This window comes from Phalacrocorax carbo, chromosome 1, assembly GCF_963921805.1.
Source record: "Phalacrocorax carbo chromosome 1, bPhaCar2.1, whole genome shotgun sequence".
Lineage (NCBI taxonomy): Eukaryota > Metazoa > Chordata > Aves > Suliformes > Phalacrocoracidae > Phalacrocorax > Phalacrocorax carbo.
In genome coordinates, this window is record NC_087513.1 from 94,149,252 (window position 1) to 94,172,409 (window position 23,158).

The 23,158-nt window shown below is 36.0% G+C and overlaps 1 protein-coding gene across 1 annotated transcript in view; it reads right to left on the bottom strand.

Annotated features, from left to right (window-relative positions):
• The window catches only part of ABI3BP (ABI family member 3 binding protein), a 178,584-nt gene that overhangs the window by 114,787 nt on the left and 40,639 nt on the right, over window positions 1–23,158 (bottom strand). Inside the window, exons 5-11 of the mRNA XM_064467435.1 lie at window positions 16,665–16,846; window positions 14,161–14,222; window positions 10,243–10,294; window positions 9,097–9,159; window positions 7,924–8,019; window positions 6,100–6,177; window positions 461–541 (exon numbers count right to left, since the gene is read on the bottom strand). Coding sequence (XP_064323505.1) covers window positions 461–541; window positions 6,100–6,177; window positions 7,924–8,019; window positions 9,097–9,159; window positions 10,243–10,294; window positions 14,161–14,222; window positions 16,665–16,846 — 614 coding nt within the window. The remainder of the gene's footprint in view (window positions 1–460; window positions 542–6,099; window positions 6,178–7,923; window positions 8,020–9,096; window positions 9,160–10,242; window positions 10,295–14,160; window positions 14,223–16,664; window positions 16,847–23,158) is intronic.

Consider the following 23,158-nt stretch of genomic DNA (forward strand, 5'->3'; position numbering starts at 1 on the left):
GGACAAATACAATTATACCATGTCACATGCAATATAAAATTTTCCTTTTGCATCACTCTCAATGCTACCTAAATGCTACCTGTCATCAGAAGAAAATCAAGGAGGTAATAATTTCAATTCTCTCACTGAGATTAATTTTAGTGATGGAAATTTTACATGATGTTAGTCATGCAGGTCACATAGACAGAAAGCACTACTTTAAAAAATAAAATTAAACAACCCAGTCAAATCTGCTAGCAATAATCGTATGTATAATAGCCACAGTTCAGCCAGAGCTGGATGCATCCTGCTTTACATTTCATGTGTGAGTTGCTGGAAACACAAAGGGAACCAGAAATTCTTAGTTAGGACTTCTTTTGGAGTCAGTACAAAGGTGATACAGCAAGTAGTATAAAAATTCTGCTGGAGATGAAAAAACACTAACTGTACAAAGAAAGTAAAAAGCGGCAAAATTAGTTACCCATTATGTTTTGAGTTTGCACCAATTCGGGTTTAGGCGTTGATTTAAATTCCTCAGGTCCATGTTTTTTCTCAGCCTGAGCTAGAAGAAAGAAGCCTTATTTAATTTGGAAACCCTCTGAGCTTTTCTTTATCTACTGCCCAAGGCTCACTGCTTTTTTTAACACCATTTTATGCCAGCTGATTAGAATAATTTCTGCAGCATCTTGACTCCACCATAAGTAATATTTATTTTTGTTTTTAGATGTGAAGTCTATATGACATTTTGGATTTATTTTGTTGCAGTTTTACATAAGCAAAAGAAAATATAATTTGCAAAGAACAAAGCTAAGATCAGAAGCTCACACTGTACTTCTGTTACAGTCACCAAAATTCATTATGATATATATTGCATCACAAAGTGTATTTACAAATATTTTCCCTGCTATTCTGGATATTTTTAAACCTTCTAATATAAAAATTATCAGGAGAAGAATAAAGAGTCACCTATAATACTTTAGCTCTTTCAATTTTTCCAATAACAATATAATAGGCTTTTGACATTCATTCTTCTAATTCTACATCTTCAGAGTAAAGCATGGGTAATTTATTAAACAACCATTAAATGTACCTAAACTGAACTGCTGACCATATTTCAATAAACTAGTGTATAATTATACTTTGCCAGCTGCTTCACATAACATTTAATTCCTGTGATATGTAAATCCAGGTGACTTCCTTCCGCTCCGTCTTGCGGGAGGCCCCATAGTGTTTAAAAAGTCATACAATACACACAGCTGGTAATCTCAGATTATAAAATGCCAAAGCTTATTGATATGGAACACAGGATGGTAAGATCAGGTCACGGCCTTGAATGTGATAAGAGCATTAATTCCTTCCGCAGAACAAATCGTACAGTATTTAGAAAATGTTGGTATTTAGAGGAGATCTTTAATATTGGTGATCAGCATCAATTTAGCACTGAATTTTAGTATTCATTCAGTTTAATAAAAGATCATTTTCTTTTTGAGATACAACAGAAGAGAACAAGCTTTTGTTTTTCCAGCATGCTCTCCATGCTTTTTCCACAATCTACTGAGCATGCTTCAAGCAAGAACCAATCATGTAGGTTTATAAGCTTCTTATTTCATTTCCTGAAGAAACATACTGTTTTCCAGAGTCTAAATAGTTACATAAATACTACAACAGTTACAACCATTATACTATTTTCTGTTTTGGGGTATGGTGCTTTTCAGTACCACAAAAGCTGGAATATCCACAGATGCTGGCTTATTAGGACCCAATTCAGCTTTTAGTAGGTCAGTTACAGTGCTGTTACTATCACCAGTGAAAGGAGGATTTTGTTCTACAGAGAAGTTAAAGCAATTTATCTCTGTGAAACTTGTGGGAGGAAATTCACCTGTAAGAGACTTAGAAACAACTAGCCAGCCCACACCTCAGAAATACTTCAAAAACTAGCATTTCTTATTGGTGAAATGTCATAATGGAAAGACCCTCAAACCTACCAAAAGCAAATGCAGAAATTTAGAACTCATTATGCTTTGGGTTTTTTAGAGGCATGTCTCTTGTCAGCTAAGTTAGCTGAACAAGAAAAAGCATGCCTAGAGTTGGGACAAAAGAAACAAGGGCCTCTGCTGTTTTGCACAGAACATTGCAGGGATGATGTGAAACAACAGCAGACATTTTTGTAAAAAAGAGATACAGGAAGCAGAAAAGTTAAGCTTTAAAAGCTGAATTAGAGAAAATGAGAGAAATGCCTTTTCCAGGGCACCAGATAACTATGCTTAATGTGCTGATTCAATGGTAGCTGCAAAGCAAATGGTTAACATGACCAAGCAAGGTAAGTTACTCTACTATCACAGTATGGAATACGGCAAGAATGCATTCAGTTTCTCTTCCTCCACAACTGGAATTAAGATATTCTGATGGAAGCAATAGTCTCACTCCTTCTCATATCCCACATGGGCACAAGGGGAAGCCTTCAGGGGCCTGAAGGAGGACAGAAGGAACTGAACTTGGGAAACATGGCAACAAAGAAGTTATTCCTACTAAACATTAACCCTAGTTTCGATTCACAGGTGATACTTTTAATTTCAAGCCTATTCTTTATTTCACTAATCTACTTTGATAAATCTCTGGTACCATCCCTTACATAAAGAAACAACTTGCTCTATTTTTTTTTCCCAACTAGTTCTTCCATGTCCTAGAAAAATGTGCTGGGATTTCTAACTGTTGGTTAGCTCCAATCTCCCTGTGAATTTAATAAAAAGGCTCACACTTGATTCAACTGAGAGAAAAAATGTAGTGGTAGTTTAAGGTATATTAGACAGCATTTTAAAGATTGAATGGGGAACAAAAAAAAAAAAAGGCATGAATTTATGCTGTTGTGTTAAGAATAAATTAGTCCTAAGTGGAAAATACTGTAACAAGCCTGGCAAAAACAGAACATGAAAGAGCTTACTAACCAGTCTTTCCATGGAAGTGCATGCCAAGGGAGGGGAGGCATGAAATTAATAAAATGATGGGATGCCTGGCAGACAATTATACCAAAAAAAGTTACTGAACCACGTCACATCACAAAGCACACCCTTTGACAACGATCCAGTGGAATACAAGAGCAGCCCAGCTCATGGAGCCTTTCAGACAGTCCACTTGCTGAAATACTTCAAGCTCCTTACTTCCTTTCTTGCATGACTGGTGACACAACAGCTGCTACAGCACCCTGCTCCTTTTACATCAGTGTTCTATTGCCACTTCTGGCACCAGTCCTTAAACCTTTCACAGCAAATAATTACTGTGCCTTACTCAAAAAATCCAGTACGGTCTTCAAATAGGGAAGTCTGAATGGAATATAATGAAGTAGATCCTACTGCTAAACTCAATTAATTGTGCCTTTATACTACCCTGCCTCTCAAATGCAACCTTGCAAAATGCCACTGCTCAGATCTATCGCTTAAGTTACTCAAATGCTTAAGTATTCAAGTTATTTTTGCATATGCAATGGCTAGACAGAAATGACACTCAAAGAATTTCTTTTTTCTTTTAAAGGACTGACTTTCATTTCCCTGTTTCCTGGCACTCTTATTTTTTTCTCTTTAACTACAATGAATATTTTCTTTAGTGTAAATAGTGTGAATTACTCATACTTTAACATGAGACAGTGGTGGTGTGATCAACAAAGAATGACTGAAACACATGGTCACCACAGAAAAAGAGACATGGAAGCAAAACCACACAGGAAGCACAAAGTGGTAAATGAAAATGATTCTAAATATCTCAGTAAACAACTAATGGTGTGATAGCAATAAGAATATGTTTAGTTGTAAAAAATGGTTATATAAAATTTGTCACTAAAAAAACGGTACTTGCCAGTTATGTATAACGAAACACACTATCCAACTTCATAAACATATAATTCTGTGCTATGCCTGGAGATGATTATGTTTATGGCTGGAATTACTGCATGCCAGGTACATAAACATAATTACAGAACACAAAGTAAAGGAACAGAATGGAGTGATTATCTCCTCGCAAGGTGATATATCAATTCTGGTATCAGGTTTCACACTGTCTACCTGCTTAATGAGTGAATTCCAGCACAAGGAACTATGCATTTTGTTTAGATGAATGCAAGCTTGAGGACTAGGATTTTGTGGGAGAGACAATTACATAAATCTATGTATTCAGCTCTCACTTTCACAAAATGGCAAAGTTTCATAAAATATATTTGTAGCTTGCTTGTTCTGCAGTTGCTTAGACAAGTTAAATAAATTCTGCAATTATATTACTAAATTAAGTCAACAAGAGAGCTCAAACTGTAAAACAAAAAAATTTTGAAAAAAATTGAAAAAAAATCTTTACAGTTTTTAAAAAAGTATCCACAGATTTCCAATTAAAAGCAAGCTGTTTATTACACACATGTTAAACTTGTGAAGTTCAGAGTCCCCTTTGATAATAAATTTCTGTGGAGGAGCATCTTTGTTTTCCTGTTAATATTTAGGATGAACAGAAAAGAGCTATCCATATGAAGGTTTTACAGAAAAGAATTGATGGTTAAAACTAATATTTGGCAAATGCACTTAACTACTGAGTGGAAAAGAAAATTCTACAAACATTTTCAGAGAAAAAAATTATGGATTGTTTAATGTAAAAGATGGTTGTCAATCATTACACAGTTTTGCTACATTACTTCATCCTACAGCTGTTTTATTCCTACATATTCTTTAGGAGGGTTTTGTTTGGTTGTTTTTTTTGTTTTGTTTTAATTAAAGACTGAATTGGTCTGATGATGTAAACTATGGTATCTTTGATATCCTTAGGGAATAAAACAAACACAGTCATATTTAAGGGCAGTGCCTGTGTGAATCATGTGATGTCAAAAGAATAACGTGCTACACTGTTTCAGCCAGCCAGAAAATACTTTATAGATGGAATAGAGTAATGCCAGCAAGATCACATAATATGACTAAATGAAACCAAAGAAGACCTTCACTGTATTGTTTCTTCAAATTCTTTTTTCATTTTAAAATCTTGCCACCATTCAAGCCTCCTTTCTCCCCTTTTAGCAATGAAGTTGGCAGAAGCTGACTATTGCCTCTAGTGAGAGCAGAATCAACACTCCAATCTCAGTTATAGGATAAAACCCAGACTACAGAAAATGAAGAAAGGCATATGCCTACCAAAACAGTTCCGAAATGTAGGTTGATAAAGTGGGTGGAAAGTCACTCCATCAGTTTGACTCTGACCAATTTAGTTCTCTCCAATCTTTTTGCCTTCAGATTGTAAATATTAAAATATAGGGCTATACTTGTCATACAACTTGATAAAGTAGTCTATTTACGATACACTAACTTGTCTCCTAAGCAAATAAAGGCAGTAAAACTTGCAAGTTTTAAAATTTAACTTTATGTTTTTGAACAGTTTAAGAAATCAGCATCTGAGTATGCCCTTTTAAATAAGTGATATTTTTTCAGCCACAAGTAGATAATAAAAAACCTCAGTCTTCCAAATATACAAGTTAACATACATTTCACAGACACATAACCTTGAACATGAGCCTAGGATCAAACTTTATATTCCTTTCTCATGTATGTGAACAGCTCCCATTTACTTTAATAGGACCAGCAAGTCCACAGAGAAAGTGTGGTCAAGATTAATGTCTTCAAAACTGAACTTAAATAGAATATCATGCCGTCATCCTCTGCACCTCTGAAATAGACCTTGTTACTGTGACTGTTTCATCTCAATCTCATGCATGCATTTTGCACAATCATGCTTTTATCCCTAATTTGCTTCTTCATCTATTTCATGAAAGTCAGAAGTTCAAGGTGCATCACAAGAAAACTCATTTTGCCATTTTTTGCAATTTCAAGGAATCTAGCACCCCAGAAAGATGTGGTTCTAATCTAAGTGGTTTTGTAAACCTAACAATTGTAGCATCTGAAACTTTCCTCCAAAATTAGATTTAGCTTTTTATCCACATCTATCACTCATGACTACTAATTCAGCTACATTATCCTCCTGTTTTCCAACTACTGCCTTTAACTGCAGATGAAGCAACACAAGGATGGATTTAACTTTAGTTTATATAGTTGGCAAAGGTATTCCACAGAGAGTTTCTAAAAATAGAATTTTCCTTACCTGGGAGGGACTGTGGAGAGATTTCTTGAACTTCTGGTGTTTTGGATTCAGCAGGCCATACTCGAGTTTCATTCTTAGCTAAAGGGACAAAGACATTAGAGAGTAATTGCAAATCTGCAATGCATCTGCTCTGTTCTACTACTGATTTATTTCTGTCCCACTTCACTTTGCCAAAGTAAACCAACATGGATAAATGTGGAAAGCTGAATACCTTTAGGAATCAACTAACTTCCACTGCACAATCAGTGTAAGCATCTATCTAGCTATATTAAATGCATGCGGGTTTGGTATTGTTTTGTTCATTAAAAGATTCTTTAAAAATAAAATTTACAGCAAGGAATTTAATGTCTTATGAATCACTAATTCCACAGTGCAAAATAGTTTTCAGCTGAGGATTCAATAAATATGATACTCTGTGATGCATTATTTTGACTTTTCTAAATAATATAGAATTAGAACAGTTGCACTATGTCAGCAAATAACAATTAGTCATAACTCCACACAGAGCATAAACCTTATGGCAGTTTATTGTAGACATACGTCATTCAGGCATCAGTGAAGAATATCTGTATAGATCTGGACAATATGTCTTTCTGTCAATTATTTTATACATTTAAATTATTTCTCAAAGTATTTTTGCTTCCCTGTTTTACACTCCTTTGAAATCCACTAGTCCCTTGTGGGTAGACCCATGTACTTCATGTTCTCTGGTAAGGAACACATAGTAAACAGAACAGAACAAAATGTCACTTGTCTGCGCTGGCTATTTTCACAAAGGTGTTAGTGTAATCTACCATAAAGAGTGGCTCCAAACTGGCCTCACACCAGCTACCTATTTTAGACATTTCAGAACATTTTAATTTAGAAGTCCAAGTTCTATGCTCAGTCAGCTGAGGAAGTTGGACATCTCTAGAACAACTGGAGCTACCTTTGTCTTTTCCCCCATCTTTTGCTCATAGTCGCATTCTACCATTTTCAATGCATATGCTACTGAACCTTATGACCTATTTGAAAACACAACATTGTTTTCCTGCAGAAAGATATAATTTTACTGGTAGAAAATGAAAACAAAAAAAGTTTTACATACTGTAGTCCAAAACTAATATTGGAGGTCTTAAAATGTGGTTTAGCAAAAGTAAAGATTCACTGGGGAGCATCGCCAAGGTTTTAAGAGATAGCTCTATTTCCCACAATTATGCTATTCACAGATGATATGCTAGTTTACAGATCTTAAACAAAAGCCTCAGTGAAACATTTTCATGCAGGTTTCAGGCATATTCACAAGATACACATGAAACCTATACTGAAATGTTCTAATTTCTGGCTACCATTTTTTAATGGATTTGCAGATAATCAGTAAGAATCTCTTCATGAAACAATTTCTTACGTATACTCAAGCCAGAACTCATATAATTAAAATTCACTGAAAATCTGGTCTTTCAAATGGACCTGCAGATTTCCATTTTTAAAGACATATATTGAAACATATAACCAATGAAAAAAATAAGTTATATTGTAAACCAAAACAAAACCCCTAAAGACCATAAACAGGACTGGTTTCCCTTCTTTCCTCTGTGGATCAAAGCTACTGCATATTCTTTTAAATGGTTGTGAAATACCTTAAAAACCTGTTCAGATGTTTTAAAATTAGTAGATTTCTACTAATCCTTATATGCCTAAGCTAATCGTTAATTAAACAAATAGAAATAAGAAGGTAAGGTGGGGAGGGGGAACTGCTTGCTAAAGAGATCACGTATTGATATCGCATCACTACACTTCTGATACTGCTCACGAAAAATACAAGCTTAGTTCATTTCTGCTCACCCAGTTTTTTCCTGGATGCTTGAGGTATGTCCTCTATCGTCAGGAGAGGAGGAAGTTTCTGCTGAGTTTCATTGAGTCCTGGAACAATAAGGTGTACTACACAGAAAGATGTGTGCCATTAGTTCCAGAGGAGTTGAAAAAAACAGTCTGCCCTCTGAGATACATGGGCAACTACTACTGAATCCTTGGGAGTTTAGTCTGAGTATCTGGGAAATGAGCTCTGTTCAGTAACTGTCACTCCCACTTGGTGCCATTTCCCCTTTACACCACTCATTGTATTACCACCATTTCACAGTTAATCAGAACTGAAAACAATTCAATACTGGAGCATACAACCCTGGAGTACTGCAGTATCACAGATGCTGGGACATTCTGTCTGGTGGACCAAGATGACTCAACACCAAATGTGGTTACTAAGTATCTGTTTGATTCACATCAATACATTAAAACTCACACAAAGCAAACTTAAGCCAAAGTTACATAGTTACATAAAGTATTTCCATATAAATAAAGGACTAAACACCTTCCTGAATCCAGGAATAAATTGGTCACAAGGTGCATGATGCAGTGAGCCTTTCCTATCTATTCCAGGCGGACCAACAGTTCAGCACACTAAGCACTGTATGACAGATTTTTCCCTATTTTTATGTTCTAAGCCAATATTGTGTATTCTTATAGGTCAAGCAAGAAGAGAAAGCATGAAACTGAATGGCTTGAGGGAAACAGTTATGCCCCAACACCTAACAGCAAGCTCTAATTGCAAGGAAGGTGATAATATACAGCACTATAGCCTAATATATCAGTACAGGTCTGTGTCTGTAGATGGTACGTTATCATACTACCTTAAAAAACCAAAAAGAACAATGCCTGATCTCAGTAAGATCTTTACCACAGAATTTTACTTGAAGTATGAAAGAACTACTTAGCTGAAACAGAGACAGTACATTTTTTTAAATACTATGACAATAAAATGATTTTATTTCCCTTAGCCTACACCATCCTTAAACCATCTGTATCACCATAAAATATAACAAATACTGTCTAAACCAGCTGCAAAAAAAACCTTTGATATGCAAGGAATGAACTATCAAGATCATGAAAATTGAAAGTGTTTACACAGTTCTAATTTTCAGCCAAAGATGAGGAAAAGTAATAAAAATATCTTCTAGTCACCTAATATTGCTCCTGGCAGAGAAGAACTATCTGAAGTTTTTGACTGTGTCCGATTTTGAATAACTGTGGAGACAACACAGGGGTATTAGAAAATCATTAAAAACCAAAACAAGCCAAAAATAAACAAAACCACACCTGAGACAAACCTCAACATTCTGAAAACCTTCCCTCAACTTAATACTTGGAGATGAGGACACCATCCTAATCTTTCTTCTATTTACATTCAGTTTAAGAGACTGCAAACTGTGTTTCCTCTACATCATCTCTTAACTGTGCATCTCTTGGCACATCAACTTTATACCCTTGGTGAAAAATCACAAACTATGCTTATGTTAATATAGGGCCAGCTCCAGGCCATCTCTTTACCCTGCCATTCAAAAGTCTTAAAAAAAGATGCAGGTGAAGTGAATGGCAGTACAGTCATATTGTAATGGTAACTACCATACTTTACTTTCACACCACCCTCCAGTGTTTTCTTGTCCCTGAACTGTGAACTACCTCCAAAGACATTTCGCTTGCTTTGGTTACTTAAAATTATTCACAATACAATTTCTATTAGCAAGTTTTAATCTGCAGCTCATTTCCTATCAGCTATCTTTAAGTAGTTAATTTTCAAAGATTACACTACTATACTATCTCTCACTGCAAGACAGAAACAGGCATTTCTAAAGGGCAATATCTTTAAGCCTATGTAGATCTCTCTCCACTGACCAGGGAAAGCAGAGGAATGGAGGTTAAGTCGATGACTTAGCTGAAGATACCATAAAAATATTTGACAGCATGAGTCTTATCCATACTGCCACCCTTCATGCCTGACTATCAAGTTATGCAGAGCTGGAGATCAACATACCTGGACAACCCAGTTGAAAGAGAAAAATAATGGATACTAGCAGTAATCAGAACTGATCGGTATCCATTCAATGACTCATCTAAGTCATTGTTTGTAATCCAATGTAATAGCTCATTTTATTAACACAGATAGGTAACAGCTTAATACTATTTGCAATTAAAGGATACGGTAGTTTGTAAGGTTCCACCTATTCTAAAAGGAAACTTTCATCAAATTCAGATCAGATTTTCTTTTCATTTTATTTTTAAGTTACCTTTGCAAAGCATAAGAAACAATTAGAAAATATACAAATTTACCTTGTTTGATTATTGTGACAGGGACCAACTTCTTATTATCACGCAGTGTAAGCTAAGAGAAGAAGGGGAGAAAAAAAAAAAGCCTTGGGATAACTGCCATAATAGTAATTGAACTTTCTTAGCAACAAAAATAGAGGGCTTCAATCCAATATTGTGCCTGCCTCAAGTTAACACGGGATATGGCTCCGGCCCTAGTCACTGAAGGTTATGCTATTACTTCAGTTCCTATGGGCTAGTATAGTAATATTGCATTTTGATCTCCTTTTTTTCAGCCTGAGATGTTTTACATCTTAAAAAACACAGTATTTGACAGTTTAGGAACCCCCAAACCTTTTTTCGTTTCTCTCTTGAGCACACACTGGAGATTAGTCCAGAAAGCTAAGAAAAGCTGAAATGTAACTACAACAAAACACCTGAAATATATGCAATTACAAATTTGGTCTCAGGATATAATTATATTCTCAGGAATAGTATATTTAGAACACAAACTAGTCTAGAACCAGGTATACGTTTGTAAACTATCAGCACTCTTGAATGCATAGTCCGTTTAAAGTGGATTAACTCAGAGTCATTTCATTTGGTGAAATTGTTTCCAAAGTATACTTGGCCAGCCACCCGTGTTCTTCTCACATTTGTATGCTAAATACTTGGACTTTTCTGCTGTTCACTTGTCTTTGACCCAGATTACTTTTTGCCTAAGTGTGAACCTTTTCCAGCATTTTGATACCAGGAAAATAAGGAACACATAAATGGACCCCCCATTTCTTAAAAGGAAGAAAGCAGCTGATCCCAAAGACTATAAATCAGGATTCACTACCACACATCGGTACTAGGAACAACTTCTGAAAGCCTAATAATACACGCAGGTGATCAGAGGAGGTAGACTGTAATGCCAGCAATATAAAAATGCTAAATACATTACAAGTGGATTTTTTTTCACATTACATCTGAGTTACAGGAAAAAAAATAACTTAAATATTTACCTCTCTGTGTTAAACATACACCGCTAAAGTCAGAATCAGCTAATGTTCACTTTGCACTTCATTATATCTGGTCTACTTCATGTAAAAGAACACTTGCATGAAAATTCAGCATTTGATGACAAAACTTTAACTATTTACCTAAGGATAACTATTTTTGCTCTATTCTAAATATTAAAGAAAAGCTTTAAAAGCAGTGGTTGGGTGCACATCAAACAAATACCAAAGTCTAAGAAGCTGGAAGAAGGCAAATCTGAACTAGTAAGATGGCCCTCAGGTAAATGGATGGAGGCTGCTTATTCTAGGGAAGTCATTGCTTTCTGCTTCCCAATGACAGTTTTGCATTGACATGAACATGGTTTGAAATTAAGCGGAAGTTTCAATCATTGTCATTAATGAAGGATAGAAAACAACCTTCCTTTTTTATTGCTTACTATTTTTCCTTCTAGTGAAAAAATTGTGTTGCAGATGATCAGCTTTTGAAGTAACCCTGCTATTCAGCTGACTAACAAGTGGGATGAAATGTGTTTATCAGAAGCAGCTTTTCATTTTATTGTATTTCACATCAGGAGCCCTACAATCAAACAGCTCTCAAGTTGTAGTGAGCACTTGTGTAACTCCAGTGCAGAACTTCTAATCATAATTATTATCAGTCCTCTTACTAGTAAAAGGTTCTCATATTGACAAGATCATCCTTTCTTTGTTGAATAATAATGGATGACTATAATGATAGCAGTATGAAAATGCTAAATACATTAAAACACTTTCAAAATGTAGTTTCTCAGTCAGGAACAAATCATTGACATGAAATCCAAGTTCTGCAGCTGCTGTAATTACACTGCTCACCTGCATGAATCTGAAAGGGCTGCATTTGAAATCTACTACTGTGTTGTTAATGTTCTCAGTCTCCAAAAAGAGACTACTTTAGATATTTCTATGTCTAGTAAAATTTACTACTTGGACAAACTGTTTCAGAAACATCAGCATATCATCTGTAGGAATGGCACTATTAACTGTATTTTCCAGACATAGAATATAAAGTGTATAAGTATTAGGAACAGTAGTTATTAAAATGACTGTGGCATTTCCATGAGTGAAGAAAGATGGCAAAAAGGTATTTCTTAATTCCAGAGGAAAATTAGAGATGTAAGTTACACCATAAATCAGGCATCTTAACTTCTGACCATGTATCTATGGCATACTGCATAAAGGACTGCAGTTCTCATTCTGTCAAAAGGTATACGGCAACATTACTTTCAGAGACACTTGTTCTTTCTCCCTCTCTTACATTTCAATACTCCCAAAAGCCACAAATAGCTGACATACATGTAAAAGACTCCTCAAGGAAGCATTACAGTCAACCTGGATTTGATAAATTTTGGAAGAGCAGGCGTGTTTTCTTCCAGGGTTTAACAAATGCTAGAAGCTAAGAGTCCTGCTTTTTGGCTGGAAAACAGAGAAGGACCCCACCTTTCAGACTGACATTATGGAATTACAGGAACCTAATGAGACAGAAGAGGAAATAAATTTCTACTGCATCATCTCCACCCTACCACCACCCATTGTTTATAAAGGGCAAAAGAATGACAGTGACTATCCCTAGAGCTCTCCTTTTCTTCCCCTCTGATTAGTTGCAGCTCACGCAGCCCCAGGAGCTTAGTCAAAGTAAAGAATGAACCTGCCAAAAGAAACACAAGCTGATATGTGACCAATGTTGAAAGGGCTGAATGACTAGAGGGATCGGTAATGTTGCTTTAATAAACAGCCTTTATAAACGTCTCCTTACAGACAGGAGTTAGAACCATGCTGATATGAGCCAGTTGTGTCTTTGGAGCAAAATAAGGCACAAAGCTTGGCCTAAATAACACTCATTCTGGCTTTGCCCTGATGATGCGATTGCACCACTGAAACATACCCCACCCCCACTGTGGAAACTGAAGTAATAACGTAAACTGAGGAGCTGGCCACTATCTACTTCCCAGCCTCAGTTTTTATGGCTTTTTGCACCTCTAAAGTGAGAATGATAAGAGAATTTTTAGAATAATCTACAGAATGTTTTCATGATATTTCTGTGGAGGGTGATAAAGCAGTACCGCTGTGGAACCAAGCCCTGCGAAGCTGACTAAAAAGACTAGATGTTGGCTCCAGTCCTCCTTTCATGCTTAAGCTGTGCAAATATTTGGAAAACTGTTTCAGCTCACTTTCTCAGGACTTCTCTTGCATAAATAGAATCCCTGCTTCCACAGAAGCAGCATAACAGAGTGGGGTCCTGGCACACAGGGTTTGCTAAGAGGAAGAAAGAAACTCGGCTTGCACTCCAGATGCCAGAATGAATTACCTGGTCTTGGGCTGTCACATGTAAATTTACAGATGCTTGTGGGACCAATCTTTACATTTTTAACAGTAAAGTTCTCTTGAATGTGAGATGACTACAATTTTCTTCTGTCTCTGATTTTCCAAGTGTTTTCATCATAGAAAATGGTCATGTATGGTTTCTCATTGCTCATTCTTCATATTGTACAATATTGTAAACAGTCTGTACTTACCAGACCTGGAATTCCTTCAGGAATCAAACCACTGTCCATTATGGACATTTTCTTGTAGGAATAATTAGGTATTCATTTAGGACAGTAATACTTTAATTACAGCATTACATACAGAGTTAGAGCAGGATAATGCTTAGGTTATTGGAAATGTAGTCATCTCACATTCAAGAGAAAATATTTCATCTGTGAGTAATATGAAGCCAGTTGATTAGATACTCAGGAAGATGCTCATCTCATTATGTTCTCGATGAAATCAACTAGTCTTAAATGTAACAGGTTTTTTTTATGTTGGCAATTTTTGGCAATAATCTCTTTCTCACTTTAACAGAGAAGCAAAAATTTGACCATACAAAATACAAATCTGATATAAAAAATAAGACTGTTTTGCGTACCTGTGTTTGGGCATTAGGTACCAACTTGTACATATTCTGAAGTTGTCCGTTCACTTTTTTATCTGATTGGACAGAAAGAGAAATAAATATACAGATTTACTTTTTGTTAAGTCCAAAGCAAAGCAAACCAAGTTTATTCACATTTTTCAATCGCTAAGAAAGTTAGGAGACTTAATTACAAGGTATAAAACCACACGTAACAGTTTTGTTCGGTCCTGTTTCTCCAGATTAATTAATTCATCTGCAAAGCCTCCTCTTCACATTTTGACAGAGAGGAAATGAAATGTATTCTTGTTGTTCTACAAGAGGGGGTAAAAGACCTGAACTGGCCTTCGAGACTTACTAAGGAGAAGTCACAGGTGCTTAACAGGATTCTCTAATAAAATTAATATTACACCACTAATATGCAAGGAAAAAACTTGAAAGAGGAATTTCTGCACCCCATCTGTCAGGCTGGTACTAAGACTGGCTAAAAGCAGCATGTTTTAAGGTCTCCGGTAGTTAGTCTTGCTTTTATGTGCACTCTTCTAAAAGAGATACACATTTAGCACTGGCAATACAGAGGAGGCATACCACTTCTGTTTGGGTCTGACATGGTTTCTTTTTTCTCAACACATGAACAAAATAAGATCTCTGAATGTTTTCTTTTAGGTTTTTCCTTTTCGATTCTTGGTAGTAGAAGCTTCTTGTAATGCAGCTGTTAAGTACAAAGGAGAAGCAGCCCCTCCCACCACCTTTCATATTCTAGCATGATGCCTCAACTCAACTTAGTCTTCAAACTTTGTCTACATCTTCCACCTTTACACTTTTCTGCTCCTTTCGCGTTAACAGGTGTGTAAACAAGAATCAAGCTAAATGTTATTGTATTTCTTCACAACTCCATCCAAAATAGATAAGCAATAGAAAAAAGTTCAACTACAAAGAAATATCAATTGAGAGACATTTAAGTTGACACACTACCCTGAAAAAAAAAATATTTCAGTGCTTGATACTTCCCAGGGGCAAGATCTACTATTGGCCTAAAGACAAGGGAAAACTGACAAAAGTTTCACACTGACTTTATGAGAAAATCCCGTTAAGATGGTCAGAAATAATCTACTTAGATGTCTTTTGATAAATTTTCATTAAATAAACGTTGAACATTTGCCATGGCTTTTACGCCTTTCTCAAATCATGAATTAAAACCAGATTCTCCTCCCAACCCCTCCCAACATGTTTAGTATATAACAAAAATTTGGCTTGTGGATTCAACGAATGCAAGAGCATGCAACAGGAGTTTCAGTTTATAGTCATTTATATATTCTTCAGTGAGGAAAGAAAATTTACAGTGAAAGATGTTTGGTTTAGGTTGAGGTGCTTCCTAATATATGAAAAGACCTTGAGTTCCTACAAGACAGTAAGTTAAAACAGAAAAAAAAGTTGCCATTTGTGCTGATTGGTAAACCCCCTTGCAGATAGATGGTTACAAATTTATAATAAATGTTCACTGCCCACAGTTTCTGTATCTACCTACTATGCACTGACAATATGAAAGGCTTGAATCTGAAAGGTGCTGCCAACTATGATTACAAGATACTTCATCAGTAGACCAGAATGTAGACATACAGAGTAATAGCAAGTTCCCTGGATTTAGGTGCTGCAGAAGCACCCACTGAATACACAAGTCTATGTTCTAGGAAAAAGAAATCTCATCTAAATAGAATATGAACTCTTACAAGAAAGTATCTTTCAATCCAACTCAATCTGTCTCTGTAACTTACAAGAATGATTCTTCTGGCTTATTAAAATGTATACGGTCTATAAGAAACAGAATTTAGAAATATGTTCTATACAAAGAGCATATTTGGTGATGCCAGTGGACATTTCAATCAGTCTTGAACACAGCATTAGACTATAGACACTATGTGCTCTTCGTTCCCTCCTATTTTAAGTGTTCAAATATATTCCAGCACTCCCTCTACAGATGACTCCAAAATGTAGGAAAACTAGCCATTTAGAAAGCCTTCTTTAAAGCTGTGAAGCAGAGTTTCTTTTTGTGAGGCAAGTATTGGAAAAGACTATCACCATTCTCCACTTTAAGTTCATGGTATAACGATGGCATTATTCTGGACTGCTAAAATGACTCTATGGGCACTGGGCAGGTACCTCAAAATTAGAGCTTTCTAATTTATGATGAAGGCCAGCAAAGTTCTTTATCAGGGAGTATGAGGGCTTTTGCAGTGTTACTAGGCACCGTACTGCTCCCCTCCCTTATCCTTAAGTATATCTGGCTGTGTAACACACTTACAACTTGAAACTGAGGTCCAAATCAAATTTCAGCTAGAAATCTTACACAAATAAGGCTCTCTTAGGAGAATTCCCATTCTTCACATTTCAAGTCAAGCTAGAAATACTGAGCACAGGAGTCTGCAGCACCTTAAACTTACTTTAAGTAATACCACAATAGACGAAAAAAATACTGTGAAACTGCGTAGCTGTTTGATTAATTCTTGGCAAATACTTACTAGACAGAACTGTCTTATGATTGAAAGTCTTGCTCCAAATACTATCCTCTGCATTGCCTTTAACTCCAAATTCATAAAGTGTGTTTGGCTTCAGATTGTCCACCACCGTCTCTGTAACTGGGCAAAGCTGAAAAACCCATTTCTTGTCTTTATCCTTTTCTCTGTAGCGAACTGTATAGAACCTGCTCAACAACAACAACAACAAAATATTCTTCACAAAGAAACTCACTACAACCATTTTCATTAGGAAATATTAACATGACTTCTACCCACCATTGTTCTTGTTCTTTTTGGCCCCTTATGGTTATCAAATATCAGAAAAGTCCACATATCTTCCCTGCAAACATAGTGCTAGCCCAGTCATGTCTTATATACATATATGCTCCCCATCATACAGACCCTGACATTAGGAGTATTATCTAACAAGCGAAAGAACAGTCATCTCATTCACAACCATGGGTGTGTGGTTCTGACCACAAGCTGCAAGCTCATTTTGCAAGCAGTTTCTGCGATTCTGACATATGCCAGAACTAGTCAATTGAGTCATGAGTCTATTAGTCAGGAAGCCTCAATCAATTTCACAAAATCTTACATATCCGTCCAGGGAAAGGTGTTCCCCTCAAAATTAGTCCAAAAATATTCTCAAGGGAAAACCAGTAATAGTTGACATTTATATAATACTTTCCTCAATCAGTAATCCCATTATGTATTGCCCACAATTCAAAAAAGAAAGTAAACCAAGACATTACTTTCAGCAGTCTGAATCAATAATGTGATGGTACTAACAGATTATGAAATTAGAAAACACTTCTACAGAAATTGCCCAATTCAGTCAAGCAGCACCACCCTGAAAAACTATGACTGTGATGCTAACCAGTATAAAAGAACGCAACGTAAATGGTGAGATTTAAGGCACAAGGACTCCACTGCCTGCTACAGTATCACCTTCAATATACATACTGCATCACTGCCAGAATGGGGTAGGGTTTTCTGTTTTCTCAGAGATTTGGCAACTTTTTAATCCACATATTACTGAAAATTGTTACACATAATGTAAATAAAGCATATCCGTTGTCCATATACATCTTACATTTACATCAGCTGAAAAAGGATGACTTCCATCCAACTGTATTTTTCCACACTGCAATAGAGCAAATTAAGGCCATAAAACAAAGACAACTCTAAAACCCCAGGTATGTGCCGGAGAATCATTTAGAAGCAAAAGAAATTTGGGTTGTGAGATGTAATGCAGGTGTTATATCGGAAAATACATGGACAGAAACCAACCTTAAGAAACCAACCAAAAAAGAAAAAAGTTCTTTAATCAACTGAAAGGTATCAAAGGTCCAAATTAAAATGACTTAATGGACCGAATGTAGTACTGTCAATGCATAAAGCTGCTTTTGACAAAGTTACAGAAGAGCACTTCCAGAGTAGAGTGTATGTGAAAGAGGACCGTTGAGTACAGGGAAATTCCTACTTCATTATTAAAACACAACCTAAGACAAGGCAAGTGCCAATCACTGAAAATACTTTAATACACAAAGATTCACTTTGTTTACTTAATCTATTTCATAACTGTCAAATTTGTTTTCTTGGCACCAAAAATATAGGTTCTCCTGTTTTAGTTGCTACAATTCAGCTCATTCAGGTATTTCACCAGGTTGCAAAATTAATATTTATGTTGGCTCATGTAACTCTCTTCATTAGCTGTACTACGTTGTGTTCAAAACAAGCCATAGTCTTACCCTAAGAAATATGATGGTTAGTGAATGTCCTTTCTCTTCTTATGAGTTCCTGGAGTACCAAGTAATAACCTGCATCATTACTTCTGTGATCTACCCAAATTTCATGTCAAGCAATGTAAGATCTAATTATCTTTCTGACAAAGGATGACAAAGAATGTTTTTAACAAGGAATTATTTGTAACATTAAAATGAGGAAAATTTCCCCCCCTTTATCCTCTTAATCCTTTCATAGTCACACAGACATTAACAGACAAGAAAAGCTTAATTGAAATCTCTCACTATCTTGCAGAGGACATAACAGTAATAAACAAATCACATCTGCAACATAAATGCATCTTGCTGGATGCCATACAGTCTCTTGGTAAGGGATTTAGAATAGGTATAGACAGATCAATGATCAAAATGTGAATCACTAATAGTAGTCGTCACCTTCTTCCCAGCTTGCCTGAAAGCGGACATTTCATTTGTTTTCATCTTCATCCTTACCTTTTCCTACCTGTTTTAACTGAATGGGGTAGAAATAAAGTGATCGTATGTGATAGAAAGGAAAGAGCATACTGATTCTTTTCGGTTATATAACAGCCTAAATAAACAGCTGCATCAGAAAGAAGGAGGAGAAAAAAAAACCATCAAAACCTTGTTCTTAATGAATAGGCTTTTAAGTGGCTGCTCTCACCTGCTCCTACTGTGGGAAATGTTCTATTTTTTAATTCTCTCTCCACACCTGTGAATTCCTTCTCCCTAACATGAATTAAAATACCGAGAACACTTGCATGTCAAAAAACATCTTTCACTAAAATTCAAGGCTATTTAAAAAATCTGACAAGATTTTCATAGTTGTGCCAAACTGTGTGATTAGAAATAGAAACATATAGCATAGAAGAAATGTGCTCTCAACTCCAAGACTTCCAAGCCTGTAAGAACTTTACCAAGGGTGTAATTATTGCAGTGGAAACTTGCCACAACGAGTACTAAAAACACTGACTGCGATGACAGGAGTTCCTCAACCATTTCAATAAAAAGCAACCAAAATGAAGTTGCATTTAACAATTTGTAAGTCACAATCGTTTGAGTATTAAAAATACCCAAACTGTAAACAACATGCACTTTTGGAGAAATGTAATCATTTGTTTATAGAGTAGGAATTCAGAAATGTCAAGTTTTGTCATTAAAGAACAATTCTTTGTTAAATCAGACCAACAAGCTGCCAAATACAGTGCAATTTCAGTGCCTGCCTGAGAACATTCTGATTAGACTTTGTCGTCAATTTTTCCCTTTTCAAACCTTCCTTTCAGAAAAAACACAACATCAAACAATCAACAGATATAATTGAAGACATGAGAAAGCAATAAAATCCAGTCACCACTCACGTATATCAGTCCCCTTGTGGTAGTGACATACACACACAAAATTTGCGCAGCTGGCCTCCTATGTGTATCAGGAACTGCAAAACTGCTTCTCCTAGATTGCAAGCATTTAGAGAAACCTCTCCCTAGGTTTCCCCCAAAACTGATACAAGGCAGGCTGAAACAGTCTACAGGCACACTCACATAGAGGAGAAAGGTACACTACACTGTTTCTCAGATAAAACACTTCCCATTATCTCTGTGAGGTAGGAATATGAAAAACTGACTGCATACTGCCGGGCCCCAATAGCTAGTATGAAAGTAATATACTATTCAAGTAAAGAGTAACTGGAACTGTCCTGGGAATGCTATTCACAGCTGTGAATGCTAGTCTGATGTTTAGCAAGGAGATGGCACACCCACTTACCCAGGGTAGGATTTTATTTAATCTGGATTCTCAGCATGTACAAAGACCTGGCAGTAATCAAAAGCAATAACCACTTTTGATTCTTTATTTGTTTTGGTGGGGGATATGAAAAGGCTACATTTTGTCAGAACAATGTTTATTGAATAGCACTTGTATTCCTCTTTACAACAAATACTAATCAAAAGATTTCAGGCTTCACTTCTTTTCCAGCTAGCCCTCTATAAAACATTAGACCTCTTTGGTCAAGCTCCATAAATATTAATCCCTCTCCCTTCCTCCCTAACAGGCAATGTTTCATTCATTAGAAGATACCTCCAAGCAAACCACCATGGGGACTGTAGAGAAATTTTACCTCCTCCCTTTTTACTAGACAACTAAAAGGATAAAAATCTCCAACAATCTAAACAGAAGATGTCATGAGCAGTGAATGATACTGTTCCGCTCAAGAGTTAATTGCTGCAATAAAGCCAACCAAAAAAACTAAACAAACCCATGGGAACAAAATAAAGAGCCTACCTTCACCAAGACAGCCTCTCTCCATATGCATTTGTGCAACACCATGATATGTTTAATGTTTGCATTCTTGAAACTCTGTCTACATTAAAGAGCTTTAAGTATTCTTTTACAATATTCTGACTTCACTTGCCTCCACCTATGATGCCCACAAAATGTGAAATAGTGGAAGAAATAAAAGCAGCAAAACCAACATCATAATTTAAAGGAAGGCACAAGAGTACAATATAACCTATAGGCCAACCACTGCATTGAGTAAAATATAACTGTATAAGCCAACCACTGTACTGAATACTATATCTGCAACATCTATGTAAAAGACTAACAGCTTGATACGAAAGGATGATTCTGTCCTTTCTACGTTGTTTACATAGTTATTGGGTTTGTGTGTGGTTTTTTTTAAACTCCACAAAGCAAGGCAGTGAAGCTTTTTCTTTCTCAGTTTAGAGCTAGCCTTTTTATTATACAAGAAATCAAAATATCATGGCCATTTTAAAGAAGCAGCCCACAGGGTTTTTGCTTTTGAAATGAGGGAAATCTCGCTCACTGCTGAGAGAAGCAAAATTCTAGGATGGACAGGCAAAACATTAAGTTTTCTTATATTGATATGAAAGACACTGTATTGCCAAGAATTCCAGTGCTATTTTTCCAATTTTTAACCAAATTTCTTTTCAGCCAGATTCCCAGAAAATGCTTGCACAGCCAAATATTTGGGCACAAACAATTAGATACTGGAAATCTTATAAGGCAGATGGTTTTATGAGATTTCCAGACTAGGTCAGTTTGTATAAATATCATGGGTTTATTTGGAACCAGATCCAAACCAAAACTCCAAACAATTTAATCATGACTATTTTAGTCACACGTAACACTAAACAAACAATTAAGCCTTGGAGATATAAGAACATTCCTGCTCTGTGATTCCGTGTTGCCATAGATAAAAGATTATAAAACTTATTGTACTTTTGTGCATAGGAATGTAATCAGACTTTTTAAAAAAGACTATTAGCATACACATATATTTGTTTGTTTTTTTATAGTTAGGCTTCATTGGAAACACAGCATCCCTTTAGTGATAGAAGGTAATAAAAGAAATGGTATGAACTATGATTTTTCAGATACTGAGTGTTTCACAAATTGGCACATGAAGATTATATTGTTTCTTTTTGTTGCTAAGTTTACTCTAATGTAACAGATACTGACATATATATAAAAAGATGGAAAGAATTACATTGCTGTGGCTACCAGTTAAGTTTGCAAAGCACCTTCTAATTTAGTTTGCACTTTTACGTGATCACTAACATTCACTTTTTTCACTTAAATTTTTTAGTAAAGCGACTGAATGAGTTGGAGTTAGGGGTTCTGAAGAATGTGAGGGTGGCCACCAACAAATATTTCCGTGTTTAAACAAGCCTTCAGCATGCACTTGCACAGCATAACTCCAAAGCGTCTGAGACTCAAAAAGCTTATTTGCTGCAATATGTTTTCCTTAAGGAATTCTGCAAAGTTTAAAATAGATTTTCTACAAAATTTGCAACACAAAGTATGATTAAGTTGGCAGCTGCATAGCAACACAGATTCGTAGATAGGCACAAAAGGAGTTGCATGCACATATCTTCCTGAATTTAGGGTTTTAAAAACCCTACTTCTGTGTGCCATACAACATAAAGTAAGTATGGATTCTTCTCTATTTTTCCCCTCTCTCTTTATTTTTACCTTTTTTTTTTAAAGCACCAGATACAAGTTAAGTAAGACACAAAATCTGTACTACTTGCAAATATTACATTAGGACATCTAAATCACAGACAAAAATATTTAAACAATATAAATGTGAATTTGTCACAGTCCTTAAGTCAGATATATTTTACGAAAAAGCCCATACCTTCAGGTGTAAGTTTCTGTTTCACATATATCTGAAAGCATGTTTGTTTTTCTATACAATCCACCCGATGCAGTAAAATACAGTATTCTATCTACAAAACCTGTTTTTGTCTTGCATGGAAAAAAACATTTTATGTTCCTTCCCCCAGTTTACCCTGCCCAAAGAACTGAAGGTGAAAATCCACCTTCTTCTACCCCCTGCTCTTTTGGGATCTGGGGAGTTGTTCTAACCAAAGGAAAGGCCAAAGAAGTCTATACAATAGTCCATACTCTCTTCTTCAGACCTAAGTGGACAGTAAACATAGCCCAATGTGTTCATTATGACAGCTCTGTCCACTAATGGTGGTTTGAACATTGAAAGGCAGAGAGGAAATTAGTCTTTCTACCCTCTTGGAAATATAAAAAGAGGAACTGAATTGACTGTGCAGCAGGTTATCTTAACTTTGTCATCCTCCCTTATCAACTACCTCAAACTGGTGTAAGAAAACAGAAGACGCTAAGAAAGCTAACTCCACATTGCTGGTGGAACACTTCTGGTGTTATGTAGTTTTCATGAGTTACATAAAAATAATCACTTGA